At 27.9% G+C, this 18,469-nt stretch overlaps 1 protein-coding gene across 9 annotated transcripts in view; it reads right to left on the reverse strand.

The window, feature by feature from the left end:
• Positions 1–515: 515 nt before the first annotated feature.
• Taf1 (TATA-box binding protein associated factor 1) overlaps positions 516–18,469 on the reverse strand; it is a 69,058-nt gene continuing 51,104 nt past the window's right edge. For 7 of the 9 annotated variants that reach the window (XM_087164573.1, XM_087164574.1, XM_087164570.1 and 4 more), the window contains 11 exons: positions 18,130–18,223; positions 16,617–16,678; positions 14,049–14,185; positions 11,505–11,567; positions 10,512–10,617; positions 9,543–9,956; positions 8,039–8,216; positions 6,587–6,894; positions 5,083–5,235; positions 3,750–3,911; positions 516–2,697 (listed from right to left, as the gene is read on the reverse strand). In XM_087164573.1, the coding sequence (XP_087020699.1) occupies positions 2,272–2,697; positions 3,750–3,911; positions 5,083–5,235; positions 6,587–6,894; positions 8,039–8,216; positions 9,543–9,956; positions 10,512–10,617; positions 11,505–11,567; positions 14,049–14,185; positions 16,617–16,678; positions 18,130–18,223 (2,103 nt within the window). In that variant the 3' untranslated portion in view covers positions 516–2,271. The remainder of the gene's footprint in view (positions 2,698–3,749; positions 3,912–5,082; positions 5,236–6,586; positions 6,895–8,038; positions 8,217–9,542; positions 9,957–10,511; positions 10,618–11,504; positions 11,568–14,048; positions 14,186–16,616; positions 16,679–18,129; positions 18,224–18,469) is intronic. The other 2 variants (XM_087164576.1, XM_087164572.1) reach the window with 1 other exon arrangement.

Below are 18,469 nucleotides of genomic sequence, written 5' to 3' on the forward strand. Positions count from 1 at the left end.
TTTAAGAAGTACAATAATATGGTTAACCACATTAAGTCTGCCTCAAATTTTAAAGATTTTGCAATTTCATTTTAAGAATTTGCCATTTACGTTCAATAATATGGTTCAACTTTGCAGCATATTAAGGTTACAGCGATTTTGAAAGATTTTGCATTCAAATTTTAGAAGTTTAATAACAACAACATAATGATTGAACTTTGCATTAAATTGTGGTTAAAGCAAATTTGAACAATAATATAGATTAAGTTTAAGAAATAAAATAATATGGTTCAACTTCACGCCATATTAAGGTTGTTGAACATTTTAATAATAATATGGTTCAACACACTACAAAATTTCTAACAGTGTTTGAGTACAGGTCTGTTGAATACACATTGACAATCACTGTTCTAAATAAATTGATTTGCTAAATTGTTTTATTAAATTTGATCCTAACTCAATTTCTTTTAAAAATGTTTGACCTTAAAGACACAGATATATAATACATACCATAAACTTAATATAAAATTAAACAATAACACTTTTAAAAGTTTTATTTTCTAATCTAATACAATTAAAATAATTTAAAACCATTTATTTATATTGTAGATAAAATGAAGTAACATAGAGAGAAAAAAATTTGTGAGGATGTTATTTACAAGATTTAAAACTGTACATATATATTACAATTACATAATATAGTCTTTTAAATATTTACACCCCAGTATTTTATATACATTCTACAACACTTATTTATTAGACAAGTAAATATATTAATTTTAAAATATAATGGAAGTAATTAAAGTATAGTAATTACCTGCTTACATATCAAGCCCTTGATATATATTTTTAGAATGCCTGTTAAAAATTGAATAAGAAAACTAACATATTCAAAAACACATATAAATATTAAAGTGAGAAATAAATATCAACGTTTTTAAACGAGAAACTTTTCTGAATCCTCAGATTTTGATACTTTTTCCAGCTAAAACATTAATTAGCAAATTGTAATGTTTAAATACTTTTTCACTTAATTTTTAGGATTTTAAAAATATGTATAATAGACAATAGCTGATAAAAAATCTAATAAAAATACCTCAATTTCATTAAATAATTAATTTTTTTTTAATTTGTTAAAAATCATTAAAATACTGGCATACACATTATAAATTTTATGCAAAAAAATAAAATTAAAACCCTTAAAAAAATGTCATGTTTTCACAACTACATCATAATATTCAAATAGTATTTTCTGAATAGGCATCAATAACTCTGAATCAAAACATATAAAATTACAGATAAACACTAACAGTTCTAACAGAAAAAAAAAATAATATAACCACAGTAAAAAATATATAAAATAGAAACAACGAAAACAGTTTTGTTTTAATAATATCTTCTTCTAAAAATTTTATTTTCATAAAAATTGTTAATTTTCACCAAATTACTTTGTTTGATTTATTTTATATGCATTTTTTTTATTTGATAGTATTTATACGTAATCAGAAAGAAATATAGACAATTTCTAGTAGGCTGATGCCATCTTTTCAGTTAACAAACATATATAGTATATATGTATGTTTTAATATTAGATTTTTAATATCATTTTATGTTTCATACACTCAGCAGGTTTTTGTAGTTCTCTATTTGTTATACAGTACAGAACCCGTTATCCGGAGATCAGAAAACCGGAACGAAATTCGATAAATTTTCCGCCATTTTAAATTTTTTTTTTTTTTCCTCATAAGATTTTAGGATTTTTCTTTCTTTTTGGAAAGATGTTTACCTTACTATCATTTTGGAAATAATCATTAGTGTATTACTTCGTTTTTCCTTCTTTTTAAGATTATTTCCAAATATTATTTTTTTTAGTTGGGTTTAACAATAAAAAAACAGCTTTTTGTAGCGATTCAGAAAACCAGAAAAATCGGTTATCCGGAATAGCGATGGTCCCGATCGTTCCAGATAATCGGTTCCCTACTGTATTATCAATATATATTATTTATATTAATTAATAAAGCTTCTTGGGTAGATGTAACAAAACGTTTGTAACCAAATATTCTTCTTGCATCTAATAACACATAGAAAAAACAAAGTCTATGTCACACATAGTGGGGATTCGGCAGTTTATATTGCCAATTACACAAGTTTTTAAGTCTATAAATAAATAAACAGTATTTAATTTCACTAACTAATAAATAAAAGATAACATTACCCTTTGCAGCATAAAATTTTCCTTAAAAACACAAAAAAGATTTAAAATTTTTTTTCCTTCTAAAATTGCACATAATTTTAAAACCACAATTCACTTTCCTGATCACCAGGGCCCGCTGGTCTGTTCACTTCTTCATCTGAATCGCTCACGGCCAGATCGTTATCAATATTATCAACCTCTTCCGCTTCTTGCTTAACCGGTGGAAATCCGTATCTCCCCTGCAGTAAAAATTCTGATGGATCGTAGTTCTCGTCTATAATCTCGGAGTTTTCGGTATCTCCGCACATGGCCAAGTCAAATTGCACCATTTCGGTGCGTTCCGGTGCCATGCTTGACATTTGGTGCAATTCATTGTCACTATCATATTGCATTTTATCACTCAAGTCACCTTCACTCTTGACAAGGATATTGTGTTCAAGGAGAACAGATTCTTCCTCGTCATAATCTTCATATTCCTCCTCTTCCGGAACATCGATGAATTCTTCTAAATCGTCATCTTTGGACTAAAATGAAAATGCTATTATAAACAAGCAAGTGATCAATTAGTATAAAATGCTTTAAAGAAAAGGTGGCCAAAAATTAGCACAGAATGCGAATTTTGTGTTACTCATGCAAAAAAAAAAAAAAAAAAAAAAAAATGGCGCTAACGGAAAGAATAAGACAATGTAACACCTAGGCTACACAATAAAAAAAAAACACGATTCATTGTTGAGTCCCTCCAGAGTCATGTGATTTCCCGTTTTGTCGATGAAAATGGCCACCAAAAATATGATTTAAGTTTATACTGACAAGCTCATAATCATTCATATCTTGAAAGAGGAAATTGAGTGTTCCATCAACAAAAATAAGCCTCTTTTTTCAAATAATAATTTAATCAATCATTTAAACAAAAGAGTGAGTATGTACCAGTAGAATCTACTGGCCATTTATTAATTCATACATAAATCTATACTGTATACTTTAATAATTGATAAAAATTTAAAAATTTCAACTAATGAAACCTGTAATTTCTTATTATTTTAAAAAAATATTTTTTGAGAGAATTTTGGGACACACTGCAGTAATGAGAAACAATAGAAAAGGTTGTAAAAGCCTGATATACCCAGTGAAAAATTATCATTTTTATCAAAAATATTTAAACTACAGATCAGCAGAAGGCAGAAAAGAAAAAAATTACATTTCACTTTTTAAACTATAAAGCTCTGCAAAAATTATCACAGAGCAAATTGTAAATTACATAATCCAACATAAAATTTTTAAGTTTATGAAATAGATGAACTATTAATTTTAGAATTTAATAATAGTTAATGGCTATGAAAAAGAATGTAAAAGATAATTCTTGCTAGCAACAATATACTAAAGAACAGTATTGAAATGTCATTTTCGTCCTAACAATTGTAAAGTTATAGTTAATGACAATGCAACAATTAAATACAATTTAAACAATACTTAGTTCTTTCACTCATTGTTTAGATAAATTTTTAAAGTATTGCCAAAGAAAAGGATGTTATGCATATAAAACAAGGTAAAATGAAGAAGAATTGGAGGTGATTACCTCATTGAGTTTGCTGCGGTCACCATGGTCACTCAACATATACATGCTGTCATCAGGCTGGAATGAATGTCCAGTTAAAGCAGAATCTGTTTCAATGGCATCCAATGCAGCCTCCTGTGACGTCTTGATGGCTGTCTCCAACAGAGAGAGTTGCTCATCATACTGTCACAAAACAGAAAATATGGATACATTTAGTTAAAATTTTCAACTGACACCGAAACATACTTAAATCATTATGATATTAAGGCTCATTTTATTCATTAAATATAGTGATAAGAAACTACAATAATAATGAAATAACATAGAATATAATTTTATCTAAGCCTAAAATGAGAAAAAGTTTCTCTTCTACCAGTTCATTTTTGAATGGAAGTCAAACAATGAGATGTCTAGTAATTAAAATGTGAGAGAAAATTTCATGCAAAAAAATAAACATAAAAAAGGAAAGGGGTAAGATCTAACTGAAATTAAATATAGAGGCATGTAACTGATTGATTGAAGAAATAATATTTTTTATGTGAAAGTGAAGCAAATGAATAAAAATGTCGGGAATACTATTTCCACGCGACAGTAATTTGCAAAAATTGAATTATTTTTAAAATTGATTTAAAGTTGAATTTGGTATTTCAAAACTTTTTTTTTAAAAAAAAATTAATAACAAAGTCTTGGTACAGCTTTAACTTTTAATAATGAAAAAAAAAAAAACTTCATATAAGAGTTTTTCTTAAACATATTTTTTCAAAGATGATCTAAATAATATAAATCAGGAGGTGCTTATTACCAACCAAAGTTAGGTTATAGGACACCTAAGTCAGAGTATAATGTATAGAATTGAAGATTGATGAGATGTAGGTAATACATGATATTGAACTAATGGTGAGATTATTGATTCTACTCCACATTTCAAAGAACGTGCCACTTGGGGTGATAAAAGATTACAAGAAAATACTTTGATTGACACTGCATCAGGAAAAAATGAGAGATTGTAAAATGGATAAAACATTCCTCCTCATAAAACCCAATGCTTACTGAAACTAGGGGCCCTGTTAAATTGGCACAAGCAACTCATAGTTTCATGCGTCACAAAATAGAAATGACACGCCATAGTAAATTGCAAAGTTGTTAAAAGGAAGATATAAAATTCAGACCTAACCATAACTGTTACTCAGATTTTATAACTGAAATAAAAATTACAGTTGTACAATAAATTTTGAAAGAAAAAAAATTCTTTTACAAAATTAATGGTTTTTTTTAAGTTTGCTGATACATGTAAAAAATTTTAGGTGATGGGTCGGATTCGCTTCGGAGAACAACCTAAAAAGATATGCAATACCTTTCTTAAAGCAATCTGGCAGCATTCAACAATTTCTTTTGCCTTCTTTGTAAATTGGCTCTCAGCACCATTGAAAGTTTGACTGTTAGTGAGAAGCAGTTCAACATCTGCCTGGAAATCTTGCCTGTTACTGTATTTGTGAGTTTTTATATTCTGGAATCAAAACAAATACATAAATAAACCCTTTAAGAGATATTGGGATAAAAATATTTTAGAAAATATTATGTTAAATGGAAAGAAGTTTTCTGAAGCTGACAATGAAAGCATTTATAGATAACTTTTTAAACTAAATAACCTTAAATCTGCAGTCTAAGTAAGATTAAAATATAATTTGCTTAGTTCAAAAATTATAATAAAATTTAAACTAAATAACACTAAATAACTTTAACATACTTTTTAAACTAAATAATCTTAAATCTGTAGTCTAAGTAAGCTTAAAATATAATTTGTTTAGTTCAAAAAGTATAAAAAAATTTAAACTAAATAACACTAAATAATTTTAACAAACTTTTTAAACTAAATAATCTTAAATCTGCAGTACAAGTAAGCTTAAAATATATTTTGTTTAGTTACATATTAAAATACATTTAAAAAAAAAAATGGTATTGTAAAAACTATTTGTATAAAATATCAGTTAAATAAAATGTTTCAAGTAATAAGGCCATTATTTTATCATTATTTTGATATAACACTTTATTTATTTAAAGTAGATGCAACTATGTAGTTTTTTGTGTTGTAGTCTTTTATCCAATAAAATTTGCCTTTAATTATTTAAAATCAAACCTGTTACATTAAAAGAAAAGTTTTCTAACACTTTTAAGTCACAAACGAGGCTTTTAATTCAAGTTAATTAATGCGTTCTTCATGCAGTTATTTTAGCATACTTTCTAAGCGGATCTTATGACTTAAAACAGTTTTTTCTTTTTCTGTTTTTCTAAATAAATGAGCAGCTTTAAAATATAAATGTTTTTCCTTTCACTATAATGCAGCCTAGACTAGAATCTAAAAATTGTATTTTTACTATAAATGTTTTTTATTAGAGAATATGATTATATAATTTAAGAAGTTAAATCAACCTGAAGTTCAAAATGAAATGCTAAAACAGGCAGAAAATATTGTTCTAAAATATTCATACTTTGACAGTAGAAGTTGAAAGTATATACATTTTTAGAACTTTGATTTTCTAAACTTCAGTTGATTAGTTGGCTTTGAAAAGAAACATGGAAAGCTATAGGTTACGACAGAAATGTAATAGTAAGTATCATATTCACAGTTTGATTGATTAATATTTCATTCACATTTGATTGATTCAACGATGGTTATAAAGAAAAAAACATACCTGCCATTCACTATATTTAACAACAGTCAGAGCAAGTCAAGAAAAATATACAAATTCAGTGCCAAAGCATGGATATGAACCTAGTTCACCTCTGTCAGGTATATTATTGGTTAGATAAACACCATTAGAAAGAAGTTATAAACATCAAATCAAGTTTATACTTACTTTAATAATTGTGTCCAGATCAATGGGGTTTTTGATGACTGTGTAATACTCTTTAGCAAATTTCTTGCTGACCGGTTTATGAAATGGCCAAGACTCAGGAATTTTCTTCAGATCTTCCGAAACAATGGTCTCCAGAATAAAAGAGAAAGCAACCTGGTCATTGTCGTCTAGGAGAGGGTTGATCGCTTTCTCTAGCCTCATCAGTTTCTCCTCTTTATCTGCAAACCTCCTCAAGCATTGCTCCAACATTTTTTGAGCAGTTTGAGTCAGAGGACTTTTTGCTCCTATATAAACGTTAATTGAATTAGCTGAAATATTAATTCTATGCTTAACCTATTGTTTGCCCTATTACGTAAGAAAAAATTGTACGGAATTCGCTCTACTTAGTACAGTTTTTACATTAATATGAAAATAACTGGTTTTTAGTGCAGTGTAGAACAGAGCAAATTTTGCTTCAGGATAGTGGGTAATTGCAGCCATTATAAGATTGGACAATTTTTCAAAAATTTAAAATTTTAAGCGATTAATTTTTTTTGTTGACATTAGCAATTAAGATTCTTCCTTTGAAGCATTTCTCAAAATAAAATAGATATTACAAGATTTATTATATTACGAGATAAAAGTGAGAAAGAAAGAAATTTTCCGAACATTATTAAATATCATAAGTAAAAAAAATATAAACATTGAAATGTCTTTTTTGGAAAAAAGTGGCAATCTTGTTGCAACTGGCATACAGTTTTTAAATCTCCTTTTGGCCGATGGCGACTGTAAATTTTGCATTATACATAATAGCACACAGTTTATAACTTGCATCGAATTTCACATGAACATAAAGGTCAACTCAAATAGGGAGGCAAAAAGTAGTAAAAGACAGTGAGGGGAAAAAGGCAATAAAATACATTGTTTATTGTATTAGAATCAAAGGAAAATGAAATTAGGACAAGTATCCCCACAGGTCTTGTGCTTTTACATCTCTAAATGAAGAATTTGATTTCAAAACAGTTTTTTTTTAAAACTAAGTAAGCAAAACAAAAATAAACATGAAAATATCAATCATTAGAAATATTCAAATTTATCCTTATAACTTTTAAAATAATTCTTTCATCTACATACACCATAAAAATTTTATTAGTACGAAAGAAAGTTTCTTTTAAAAAAAATAATAGCATTTTTTAATGAAAATAATCTGTTGTAATTTAGATGCTTTGTTAGAATTGGTCAAAAAGTTTTAGATTTTTCTTCAAATTTTGTAAATGAACTTATTTTCAAATTATTCTTTTGTCTAGAAGACAGGGACCCCTATATTGCAAAATGTGCATTTGAATACAGAGGAACATTTCAAAATAAAATACAAGGTAATCAAAAAGGAATTATTAAAGTTACAATATGCAAATGAATAACGAATATAAATCTTTGTAATAAAATATAATCGATTGTTACAAGACAATATACCATTGTATATGCTGCTGTTTTCGACAATTTGATTGACATCCTGTAAAAACTCTTCCCTGCTCTTGTATTTCCTCTGATGAAGTTTTTCTCTCATAGACTGTAGATCCATTGGTCTCTGAACAATGCGATAGTAATCTGGAACATTTTTTGGACTGACAGGAAACCAAAACGGGAGAGTCTGGAAGATAAAATTTAAAATAAATGGGACTAAAAAATGATTATTAATGACAAAAAAGATAAAATTGTGACTGCATTATTGCGATTGCAGATTACCCAATGGTCAAATGTTATTTTCCCTTGAAAACCTTCCATATAAAAAAACATGATAGCTGAATAGATCTTCATAAATGCCACAACATTTCAAGTCAAAGGTTATAAAATCTGCATCAATTGTTTTACTTTATATTATAACCGTTGTAGAACAGCCGACCCAATTTCGAGCTTACGACTACCAATGTCAACACCGTAGCCTTGTAATTTTGAATCCAATCCAGAAGACAAGGGAATTCCTTAATCGAGCAATGGGCGAAATGGACCGTGCAACTAACCTTTCAACTACGTAGCCTTGTAAATTTGAACCTAAAACAGAAGGCAAGAGAAATCCTGGATCAAGTATTGGAAGAAATTTGTTTCGTGGTGGACTTTTTTATGGAACTAACCCGCATTTGAGTTACATGGAGAGGAAAACCACGAAAACCTCCCACGGTTAGCCTGATGACAAGGGGACTCTAACCCGTGATCTGTCTACCACTGAGGACATTTTTCGGCAACACTGTGGTCGGTGCAAGCCGGATACGAAATTCATATTGACCAGTCTTTGCTGGGATTCAAACCTGGGTTAACCTCATTGGCAGGCAAACACTCTATCCCCTGAACCATCACGGCTCGACTTAAACAATTAACGCTCAATATACTGCAGTACTGCCAATAGCACCCACCATCTGTTCAGGAATAAGAGAAGTATTTTTGCCATCAGTGGATATTTTATCACCAAATTATTGTTATTATTTTTTAAATTTCTTCAACAAATGTGAAGAAATTTGAGAATATATAGGTAAACAGGAGATAGTTGTAAAATACAGGAGTTTTCGTTAAAATACAGGAGACTTAGCAAGTATGCCTGTGGTATGAATCAATATAGAGTTCTATAAAAATGAAACATTTTTAACAACAAAATGAGGTGGCGACGATGTTGTTGAAACAAGTTATAAGAGTTAATTAATCCACGCAGAAAGTTTTTAATTGAGATTTTGTGTTAGCAGAAAGTTTCTCAAAGTTTTTAAAAGGATCACTACTTACAACATGAAAAAACTGATGACAAAGAAACAGAGTCCGGTGTAAATATTTCAATTGGAATTGTCTGCTGATGAAATTATGAACTTTTAAAATTTAGCAAAAACAATTTCTTAACCAGGATGCAACAAACTATACCTTACTATATATTTTTATTCATTTATTTTTATATTGTCTATTCAGGTTATAATTATTAAACGAATTATCTTACTTCGGGTAAATCTCTCATTTCATTCAGCATGCTCTCCAGTATGATAGACAAGGCCACAACAGGGTCTGTTCTTTGGCGATTCACAAGCTTATGGGGTTTCTTCAAGTAGTCACAGTGCATGACGGTGCCTGCGCGTTTCCTCTTCTTGATGGCGACGGCCTCTTTGGGGAATTTCAAGACCAGAGACTTGCGACGAAGCTCATCAGCGTGCTTGATGAGCTGCTTCGACAGAACGACCTTAGTCTCGTCAACTTTCACCAAATGGTCGTCATCCAACCCGGCACGTTCCAGGCTCTCCTCTTGTTCTTCTGTCATGGCTACTTGAACGGGAGGTATGGGAGCAGCAGGTTGGTACAAGGGGCATGTTTTGTTTGTTCGCATGTGGCCTATGGCACCACAAGCCCCACATTTTAGCTAGAAGAGAAAAGAAAATATAACACAATTTTAGGTTCCTAATTGTACAAAACCAGAAAAAGCTTTCAAAATCTGATAGCGACCACTCATAAAATCTGTAAATTTTACATTCCGAATTCAGGTTGACTACAAATACTAAAAAAAAAATTCCTTGATTTCCTCCAGAAAATTTGCCCTTTAATTTTTCCACTTATTTATTCGTTTTATACAAAAAATAAATTCAAAAAACACCGATGATTTTAACTATTAAGGTTGAAAATAAACGATTAAAAAAATTTGCTTTAAAAGTCCATTTTTTCTTAAAACTATCAAACTTTCAATATCAAATTAATTCTTTTTCCCTGACTTTTTAGGTATTTGAGTTAAATTCTCGGATAATTTCCTGATTTTTTTTCAAATTTTGTAAGATCCTCTCATCTTCCTGCTCTATAGCCACTTTCGAATTTTAACTCTTTCCTTTAAAAAAAAATTACATCTCTAAAAAATAAAAAATTTTTATGCACTTTATATTGATACAATGGTTGAAAGGAATGAAAAAAAAATTATCTCGCTTACTTTTAGCATTGGAGTTACTTTAATTTCTTTTTTCGGTTTCTTTTTTGGGGGCATATTTTTCTCCTTCTCAGCATTTCTTTTAAGTCTCCGAAGTTGTTCTTGAATTCTAAACAAAAATTATAGATGATGTAAAACATCAAAAAAAATTTATAAAACAAAGTAAATCAAATACAAAGACCTTAATCACTCAAATATCAGAAACTTATTGCCCCTGCTAGCTCCAGTTAGTAACCTGTAGCTTGTGTGCTGTTTTTTAATAATGATTTTAAGATATATATTCCTATATTCAATCCTTTAAAAATCAAAGGAAATATTCCTTAAAATAAATTACATTTTATTCTTAATGGATATGATATTTGATAACAATTGCTGATATGAAATATTTGTTTCACTCTCCTTATATTTGAGGGCGCCAATACTTATTTCCTTTTGTGTCAATAAATGTTTTTCTTTTCTCATTTTAATTTATTTAATAACCAGCATTGAACAACCGTCCCAAACTAAGTTTACAACTACCAATGTTCAACTTTGTAGCCATGTAATTTTGAATCCAACCCAAAAGACAAGAGAACTCCTGGATCAAGCATTGAGACTGGTGGAGGACTTTTTGTTGGAACTAACCTGCATTTACATTAAATGGGCAAGAAAACCCCCAAAACATTTCACACTTAGCCTAGCCCAACAGAAAAAGAATTCTAAAGCATGATTCCCCTATCATTGAGGATATTTTATGTAAGCATTGAGCTTGAGGCGAGCTGAAAGCAGAACTCGCATCAATAGTATCGTAAGGAGTAATTAAAAATTGGGTAGCTAATTTTGATGAATCAATTTTCAACATACGAAGAATAAAGCACACATTATTTAATCAGTGAGTGCGATCAATGATTAACTTGTTAATTAGGCCTGGTTCAACTAACACTCTAGGTACATGCTCTTTAAAATATTGAACGTTATTTTTTGAAAGCAAGCAAAAAAAAAAAAAAAAAAATGTACCTTCGTCTTTCTTTTCTGATTTCTTCTTTTTGGTGCTCATCTAGTGTTGATGCGAACTGTTTTCTAAAATATTGAATAAATGATAAATATAATGTTGACAAATTATGCAATACAAAAATAAAGTAAGACTATGTTAAAAAAAAGGATGAGAAACAAACATTAAAAACTTAAGTTGTTATTAAACATTTGGGTCATTAACAAAATTGTTACTATACCAGGGGTGATTGTGCGCCTAAGTCAAAATTCCGGAAAATTTCTTGAGTAAAAAAAAGTTTAAATCGAAAAAAATTTAAACAAGGTTTTTTCCTTTTTCTCAATATTTCTTAGTTTACTTAAAATATATTTAAAATTTTACACATACCTATGATGATCTGGAGAAGTAATTGAAATTTACAAATATGTCTTTCTTTCTTGAGTTTATGATTATAATAACTATTTACTGATAGAAAATGAATATTAATTTTGAATATAAGCTTATAAAGTAGCTCTCTTATAAGCAAATAAAATAAACTGCGTTTTTAAGTTCCACCTTTGAAAATTTGATTTCCGGAAACTTTTGTGATCAAGGATTTTTTGAAACATCTGATCACGGTTAGCGAAAAATCCGGAAATCCGGATTTTTTCCGGAGCACAATCAGCCCTGCTATACTTAAGAGTCAACTTAACTTGTATATAGAGAAAAAATATAGGTACACTTAAAAACTCCTTTAAGAATTATAGAATCTTAAGCTATTTAGTAATATTTTTTCTAGAAACATTTTCCATTTCCTTTAATGTCATAATTATCACGTCAAATATTAATCTGTTTGATTCTAGCAACTTCTAAGGTGAATAATATAAGAAAATATTTTTTTTCAGCATCAAGATATATTTTTTGTAATGAAAAAATTATAACCTTGAAGTCTGTAAACTAACCAAGATATAAATTTATTATATTTAAGATACTCTTTTGAAATATAAGTTAACTTCGCACAATTTTTGATGCTGATGAAATAAAATTTATTTGTATCCATCATTTATAAAATTTATTTTTGCATCTCGAAAATTTATCACGAAAATTTGATTCTAGAAACTTTAAAGGTGAATAATAAAAGAAAATATTTTTTTTTCAGCATCAAGAAATATTTTGGTAATGAAAAAATGATAACCTTAAAGTTTGTGAACTAACCAAGATATAAAGTTATTATATTTAAGATACTCTTTTGAAATATAAGTTAACTTAGCACAATTTTTGATGCTGATGAAATAAAATTTATTTGTCTCCCTCATTCATAAAATTTATTTTTGCATCTCGAAAATTTATCACAAAAATTTGATTCCAGCAACTTTAAAGGTGAATAATATAAGAAAATATTTTTTTTCAGCATCAAGAAATATTTTGGTAATGAAAAAATGATAACCTTAAAATCTGTAAACTAACCAAGATATAAATTTATTATATTTAAGATACTCTTTTGAAATATAAGTTAACTTCGCACAATTTTTGATGCTGATGAAATAAAATTTATTTGTATCCATCATTTATAAAATTTATTTTTGCATCTCGAAAATTTATCACGAAAATTTGATTCTAGAAACTTTAAAGGTGAATAATAAAAGAAAATATTTTTTTTTCAGCATCAAGAAATATTTTGGTAATGAAAAAATGATAACCTTAAAGTTTGTGAACTAACCAAGATATAAAGTTATTATATTTAAGATACTCTTTTGAAATATAAGTTAACTTAGCACAATTTTTGATGCTGATGAAATAAAATTTATTTGTCTCCCTCATTCATAAAATTTATTTTTGCATCTCGAAAATTTATCACAAAAATTTGATTCCAGCAACTTTAAAGGTGAATAATATAAGAAAATATTTTTTTTCAGCATCAAGAAATATTTTGGTAATGAAAAAATGATAACCTTAAAATCTGTAAACTAACCAAGATATAAAGTTATTATATTTAAGATACTCTTTTGAAATATAAGTTAACTTAGCACAATTTTTGATGCTGATGAAATAAAATTTATTTGTCTCCATCTTTTATAAAATTTATTTTTGCATCTTGAAAATTTATCATATTAAATGACAATTATGCTTTTTTCCTTCTTTTTCTTTTAACTGAAATTGAATCACATTATCGAATTAAAATTTGTGAAATATTGGGAAAAAAAACTACAAGAAACAACCTATAAATTAATTTCATTAAAAATCTTAATTTTACACAGCATTGTGCCAAAATATGATTTAATTTTTTTTATAAAAGAATTTATATTTTTATAAAAGATATGATAAAAAATTGCACTCAATTTTCAAAAAAATGCAGCGGAATCAAATTTAATCAACTTCTCAAAGAAATTTTTAGATAATCAAAATTATATTGTAAGTGAAAACTAAATAAAATATTTTTATCAATATATTTTTTAAAACTTATTAGAAACTTAAATATTGAGTATGAACTACTAATATAGATTATGAAAATTAATGAATAATAAGAACAATTCTTAGAATAGCACTAAATGCATCACTTAAAAAAAAACTCTAAAACTGAAGATAATTACATGAAGGCAGGATCTTTTGTTGTTCTGATGCGAACATATGTATCAATCACAGCAGGTCTGCGCACAGTTTCAATGCGGACAAACTCTTTACCGTCAGGATTTTTGAAAGTTCTGTAGATTTTCAGTATTCTGCCATGCTGAGAAAAAAAATTACAAGATATAAGCGGAATGAAATTTGTTTATAAGAGTTTGCTACTCAACAGACAAAACCAAATTTCCTGAGATTTCCAGAGCAAAATTTCTAAACATTTTGCAGAATTTTGTAATAAAATTAGAGTAATTTTAATTGTAATTTCAAAATTTACAAATATATTTATTGAGAATATAATAAATACTTAAAATGCTTTATTTTTTCAATCTGAAATCATTTACTGTTTAGCACAAAAAAATTTCCAGACATTAAAAAGATTAAATAAACAATTATAAAGTTTAATTCCTGCGTAATAAATTGAATATTAATTTTATTTAAAGTTCAATTAATTGATTTTAAGAAGGCTTGTTAATATAAAAAATTACTGATTCCAATTATTATTTAAAATAGTACTGATGATAAGAAAAATAAATTAGTGCACTCTAACAAATTTAATAAAATAATTGGTTTTAACAAAAATGTTTTAATGCCTAGCAAATAAAAGATTATAAGACACTTAGTGTTTAAAGTTTTTTTAATAATCATTACTAATTGCTAATACTCCAAGAAATTACATGTTTTCTAGTATTTTCAAATTCCCTTAAAATTTCAGGTTTACTCTGTTTCCAGAGAGAGTGGCCACTTAGTAACAAAATTCCACATGTAATGGAAATTTAAAAAAATTAAATATATAAATAAAATTAAAAAAAAAAAGGTTGGCTTTATGTTTAAAAAAAATCCTATATAAAAATCTATTTTTACAAGCATTTAAAAAAGACTTCTCAACCTGAAGCAGAAAAAAATATTCCACTTTAAATGGTAATTTCATTTCTTCAAAATACTTTCAAAACCCACATTTAGTTTAAAAAATTTTAAGTCGAAAAACAATGTTGAATAGCAAAGTAAGGACTCTCATGCAACTAGTTGAGCCATGATACTAAACACGGAAAAAGATGAATAAGAAATGATGGAATTACAATGATTAACAGAAATATTATTATGCAGAACACTATTTTTACTTATCATTCTGTTGTTTATATATTTTCGAGTTACCAGAATTTTGTACTAAGAATGTTGAGCCACAAATTATTGCTCAAGAAAATTCTTTACTAAACCATAAATAAAATAGTGTTTTTTTCTTTTCGATTCCTTAGTTTATAAACCTGATTGAATTAATAAAACAACTGTTTGGCCAACCTTATCATAACAAGTTCGACTGTACTATTTTGGTGTAATTCAATGAACTTAAAAAAGTTGTTAGTACTGGTATTGAGGGAAAAAAAAAGAATTTAAATACAGTGAACTCTCCCTTATGTACCGGTGTAAGGGGCCAACAGAAAAAAGCACATAAGTGAAAATCTTCAAAATTCTAAAACGCAACGTAAATTACAGTGACAATATGAATAAATATGTTTCTAAACATAAAATGTTAATATTTATACTGTTTTGGTATTTAATATAATTATACAAAGAAAAAATTCCACATACCTAAAGACAATTTATTTTCTTACAAAATAATCTTAATACATGTTAGTATTTGTTTTTGCCGACGTATTTCAAAAAAAGCTTTTTCCAGTTCATATAAATGGGATAAGGGAGTTTCAGAAGCAGAATTAAATTGTAAATAGTCACGAATAGTGTCTAAAGCTTCTAATACTGCTATGTGATTTGGAGGAACTTTATCATCCACCACTTCTCATCGTCCGCAAGTTTAAGTTAGATATAAAAGAATAGCTCTTCACAAAAAATTTGAGTTTCATGGGAGGGGGTGAAGCATCACATGATAAATTTCTCAGAAAAGTACTTAGCGTCATAATATGCTGCACAATAAATTGTTGCTATTGTTACTAAACAGACCACCTCTGTTTATTTACTCATGATGTCCATCTGACTGCAAGTAAGTGATCGCGGTCTCTTTGATATTCCAGGTGTCTTTTTTTTCTCTAGAAAACAGCATGGGAGTAAAACTAACCTCTGGGCAAGAGGAATGATCATTTTCTTAAAGATGAATGGGCTTTCATTGTTGTTGGTGCAACAGATAAGACACCCTATTCAAAATTCTAGAAAGAATATCTTTCCAAAAACAGCAAAAATGAAAAGGTCACAGGGGGAAGAAAATTCAATGGGATCTAACAACATATATTTCTTTTTATCTGTAACAAGGATTGCTCATCTACTTCATTTTTCATTAAAAAACTTTTTTTTAAAAAAAAAAAAGAAAACATATTTAAAGGCTAAAAAAATTTAAATGTAAGCCTAAAATTTCGGCGTAGAATTGAAAATTTTGTTTTTAGAGCGATGCATAAGCGAAAGACGTTTATCATTATTTTCCTACCTAATGTACTGGGACCAATCAAAATCGTCGTATAAATGAAAAAGGTGCATAAAAAAGGTGGTGCATAAGTGAGAGGTCACTGTATTAATAAAAAGTTCCTTACACAATTGGATCCTGTACTACCTAATGAAGCACTGTCATCCTCCCTTTCAAACTTTTGCTTGTCTAAGGAAAATATTGTAATCATAATTAGTAAGTACGCAGCAACATATTTCCAAATATAAATTTTTTACTTTAAATTGAATTTCAGAAATATGACACAAAACTAAATTATAAAATACCATTGATTACATAACATAACAAAATATTTTTAAATGAGTCAATAGTTCTAGGCAAAGATACTAAAGGAAACAAGTAGCACTTAAATGCACACTTTAAAATTGTTCTCTTGATAATATTATAATTATTTTATTACAAGAAAATTAGGTCATATTATAATAATTATTTTGGTTCATTTCAACCAAATATTATAATTAACAACACTTCGAAGAAAGTGTGCATTATAAAAAATAAATATAAGCATGTTATTACACTTATTTAAATGTATGAAAAAATCACTTCAATATAGTTCTTAATCGTAACAGAGAATGAGTAAAAGAACTGTGCATGAGAAGGAAGTTAGTCAAACAGTGACAATGTTTTGAAGGTTGGTGGAAAGTCTTTTCCTTAAGAGTTAGTACAGTAAAAAGGATTCTTTGTTATGCTTAAAATAATTTATTCATTTTTGTTATCAAGACTAGCCTGTACAGGGTGCGTAGCAAAATCTCTCACCTCAAAAATAAGCACCTTTTAAGCACTCAAAAATATTTTTAAGCACTATATACGTAAACAAAATGCAAAATAATTTTCAAAGACTTTACATGATCATGATAAAATAACTAGTTTATGACAAAGAACTCTTTTCTTGATTACATTAGCCGTTATAAAATGATCAAGAGATTTTTCAGTTCAATATCAGAGCGTGGAAAATGAAGCCTGAAATAGAGAATATTTTGCAAAATGCAGCAGAGTTGCACATGAGAGTGAAATAATCTTACCAAACCTAGCTCATAATACATGGCAAAAATCGAGATGGTATAGAAAAAGGGAAAATTAAGCACTTCTTAAAAACACACCTTAAAAAAAAGTACCTTTAAGGGCTTTTAAAAAACGAAAATCAAAAATAAGCACCTTTAGGCACTTTTTGAAAACGTTACTCACCCTGCGGTAATAAAGTTTAAAATACGAAAGAACACAAATAATAATGCACAAAAAGGAACAAAACCATTTTAGGGCCACATGTGAAAAAAATGGACTTCATGTCCATTTTTGAGTCATTATTTGTGATTTATTTACATTATTTAGTTAAATTTAAAAAGGGATTGTAAGAACAAATCTTCTCTTACACTTATATAATTTTTTAGTGTAACAATATTTATTGCATATGTAAAAACATTTATTTTTATTTTTTGTTTATCTAAGAGCACATCAAGCAAACTATATTTTCTTTGTTTGCTTTTTTAAAGTTAATTCCATTATACAAGCATTAAAAAATAGAAATAAATCAAATAATGCAACATTTAAAAGTAAACAATATTTCATTAATATAAACTGAATAGATTCCTTAACAAATATACCTTTATTTTTCCTTCTCTCATCATTAACACTGTCTTCTCCTAAAATTAGTTTTTGCAATTCTCGCCTTTCTGCTTCTTCACGTTCATGAGACAACTAAGAAAGAGGAATTAGATTCATAACAATATTTTTATTTCATGAATATATACACATAAAAAAAGTTAACTCATACATTTCATACAAAATATAGGTCAATCACCAAACTTAATTTTTAGTAGTATAATTACAGGGTGTGTACCCTAATTTTTCATCAAAAAAATAAGCACCTTTTAAGCACTTTTTAAGCACTCCAAAATATTTTTAAGCACTTTAAAAAAATAATAATTAGGCAGGGTTGGCAAG

This window comes from Parasteatoda tepidariorum, chromosome 5 (assembly GCF_982258835.1).
Source record: "Parasteatoda tepidariorum strain Cologne lab strain chromosome 5, Ptep-v5.0, whole genome shotgun sequence".
NCBI classification, from domain to species: domain Eukaryota; kingdom Metazoa; phylum Arthropoda; class Arachnida; order Araneae; family Theridiidae; genus Parasteatoda; species Parasteatoda tepidariorum.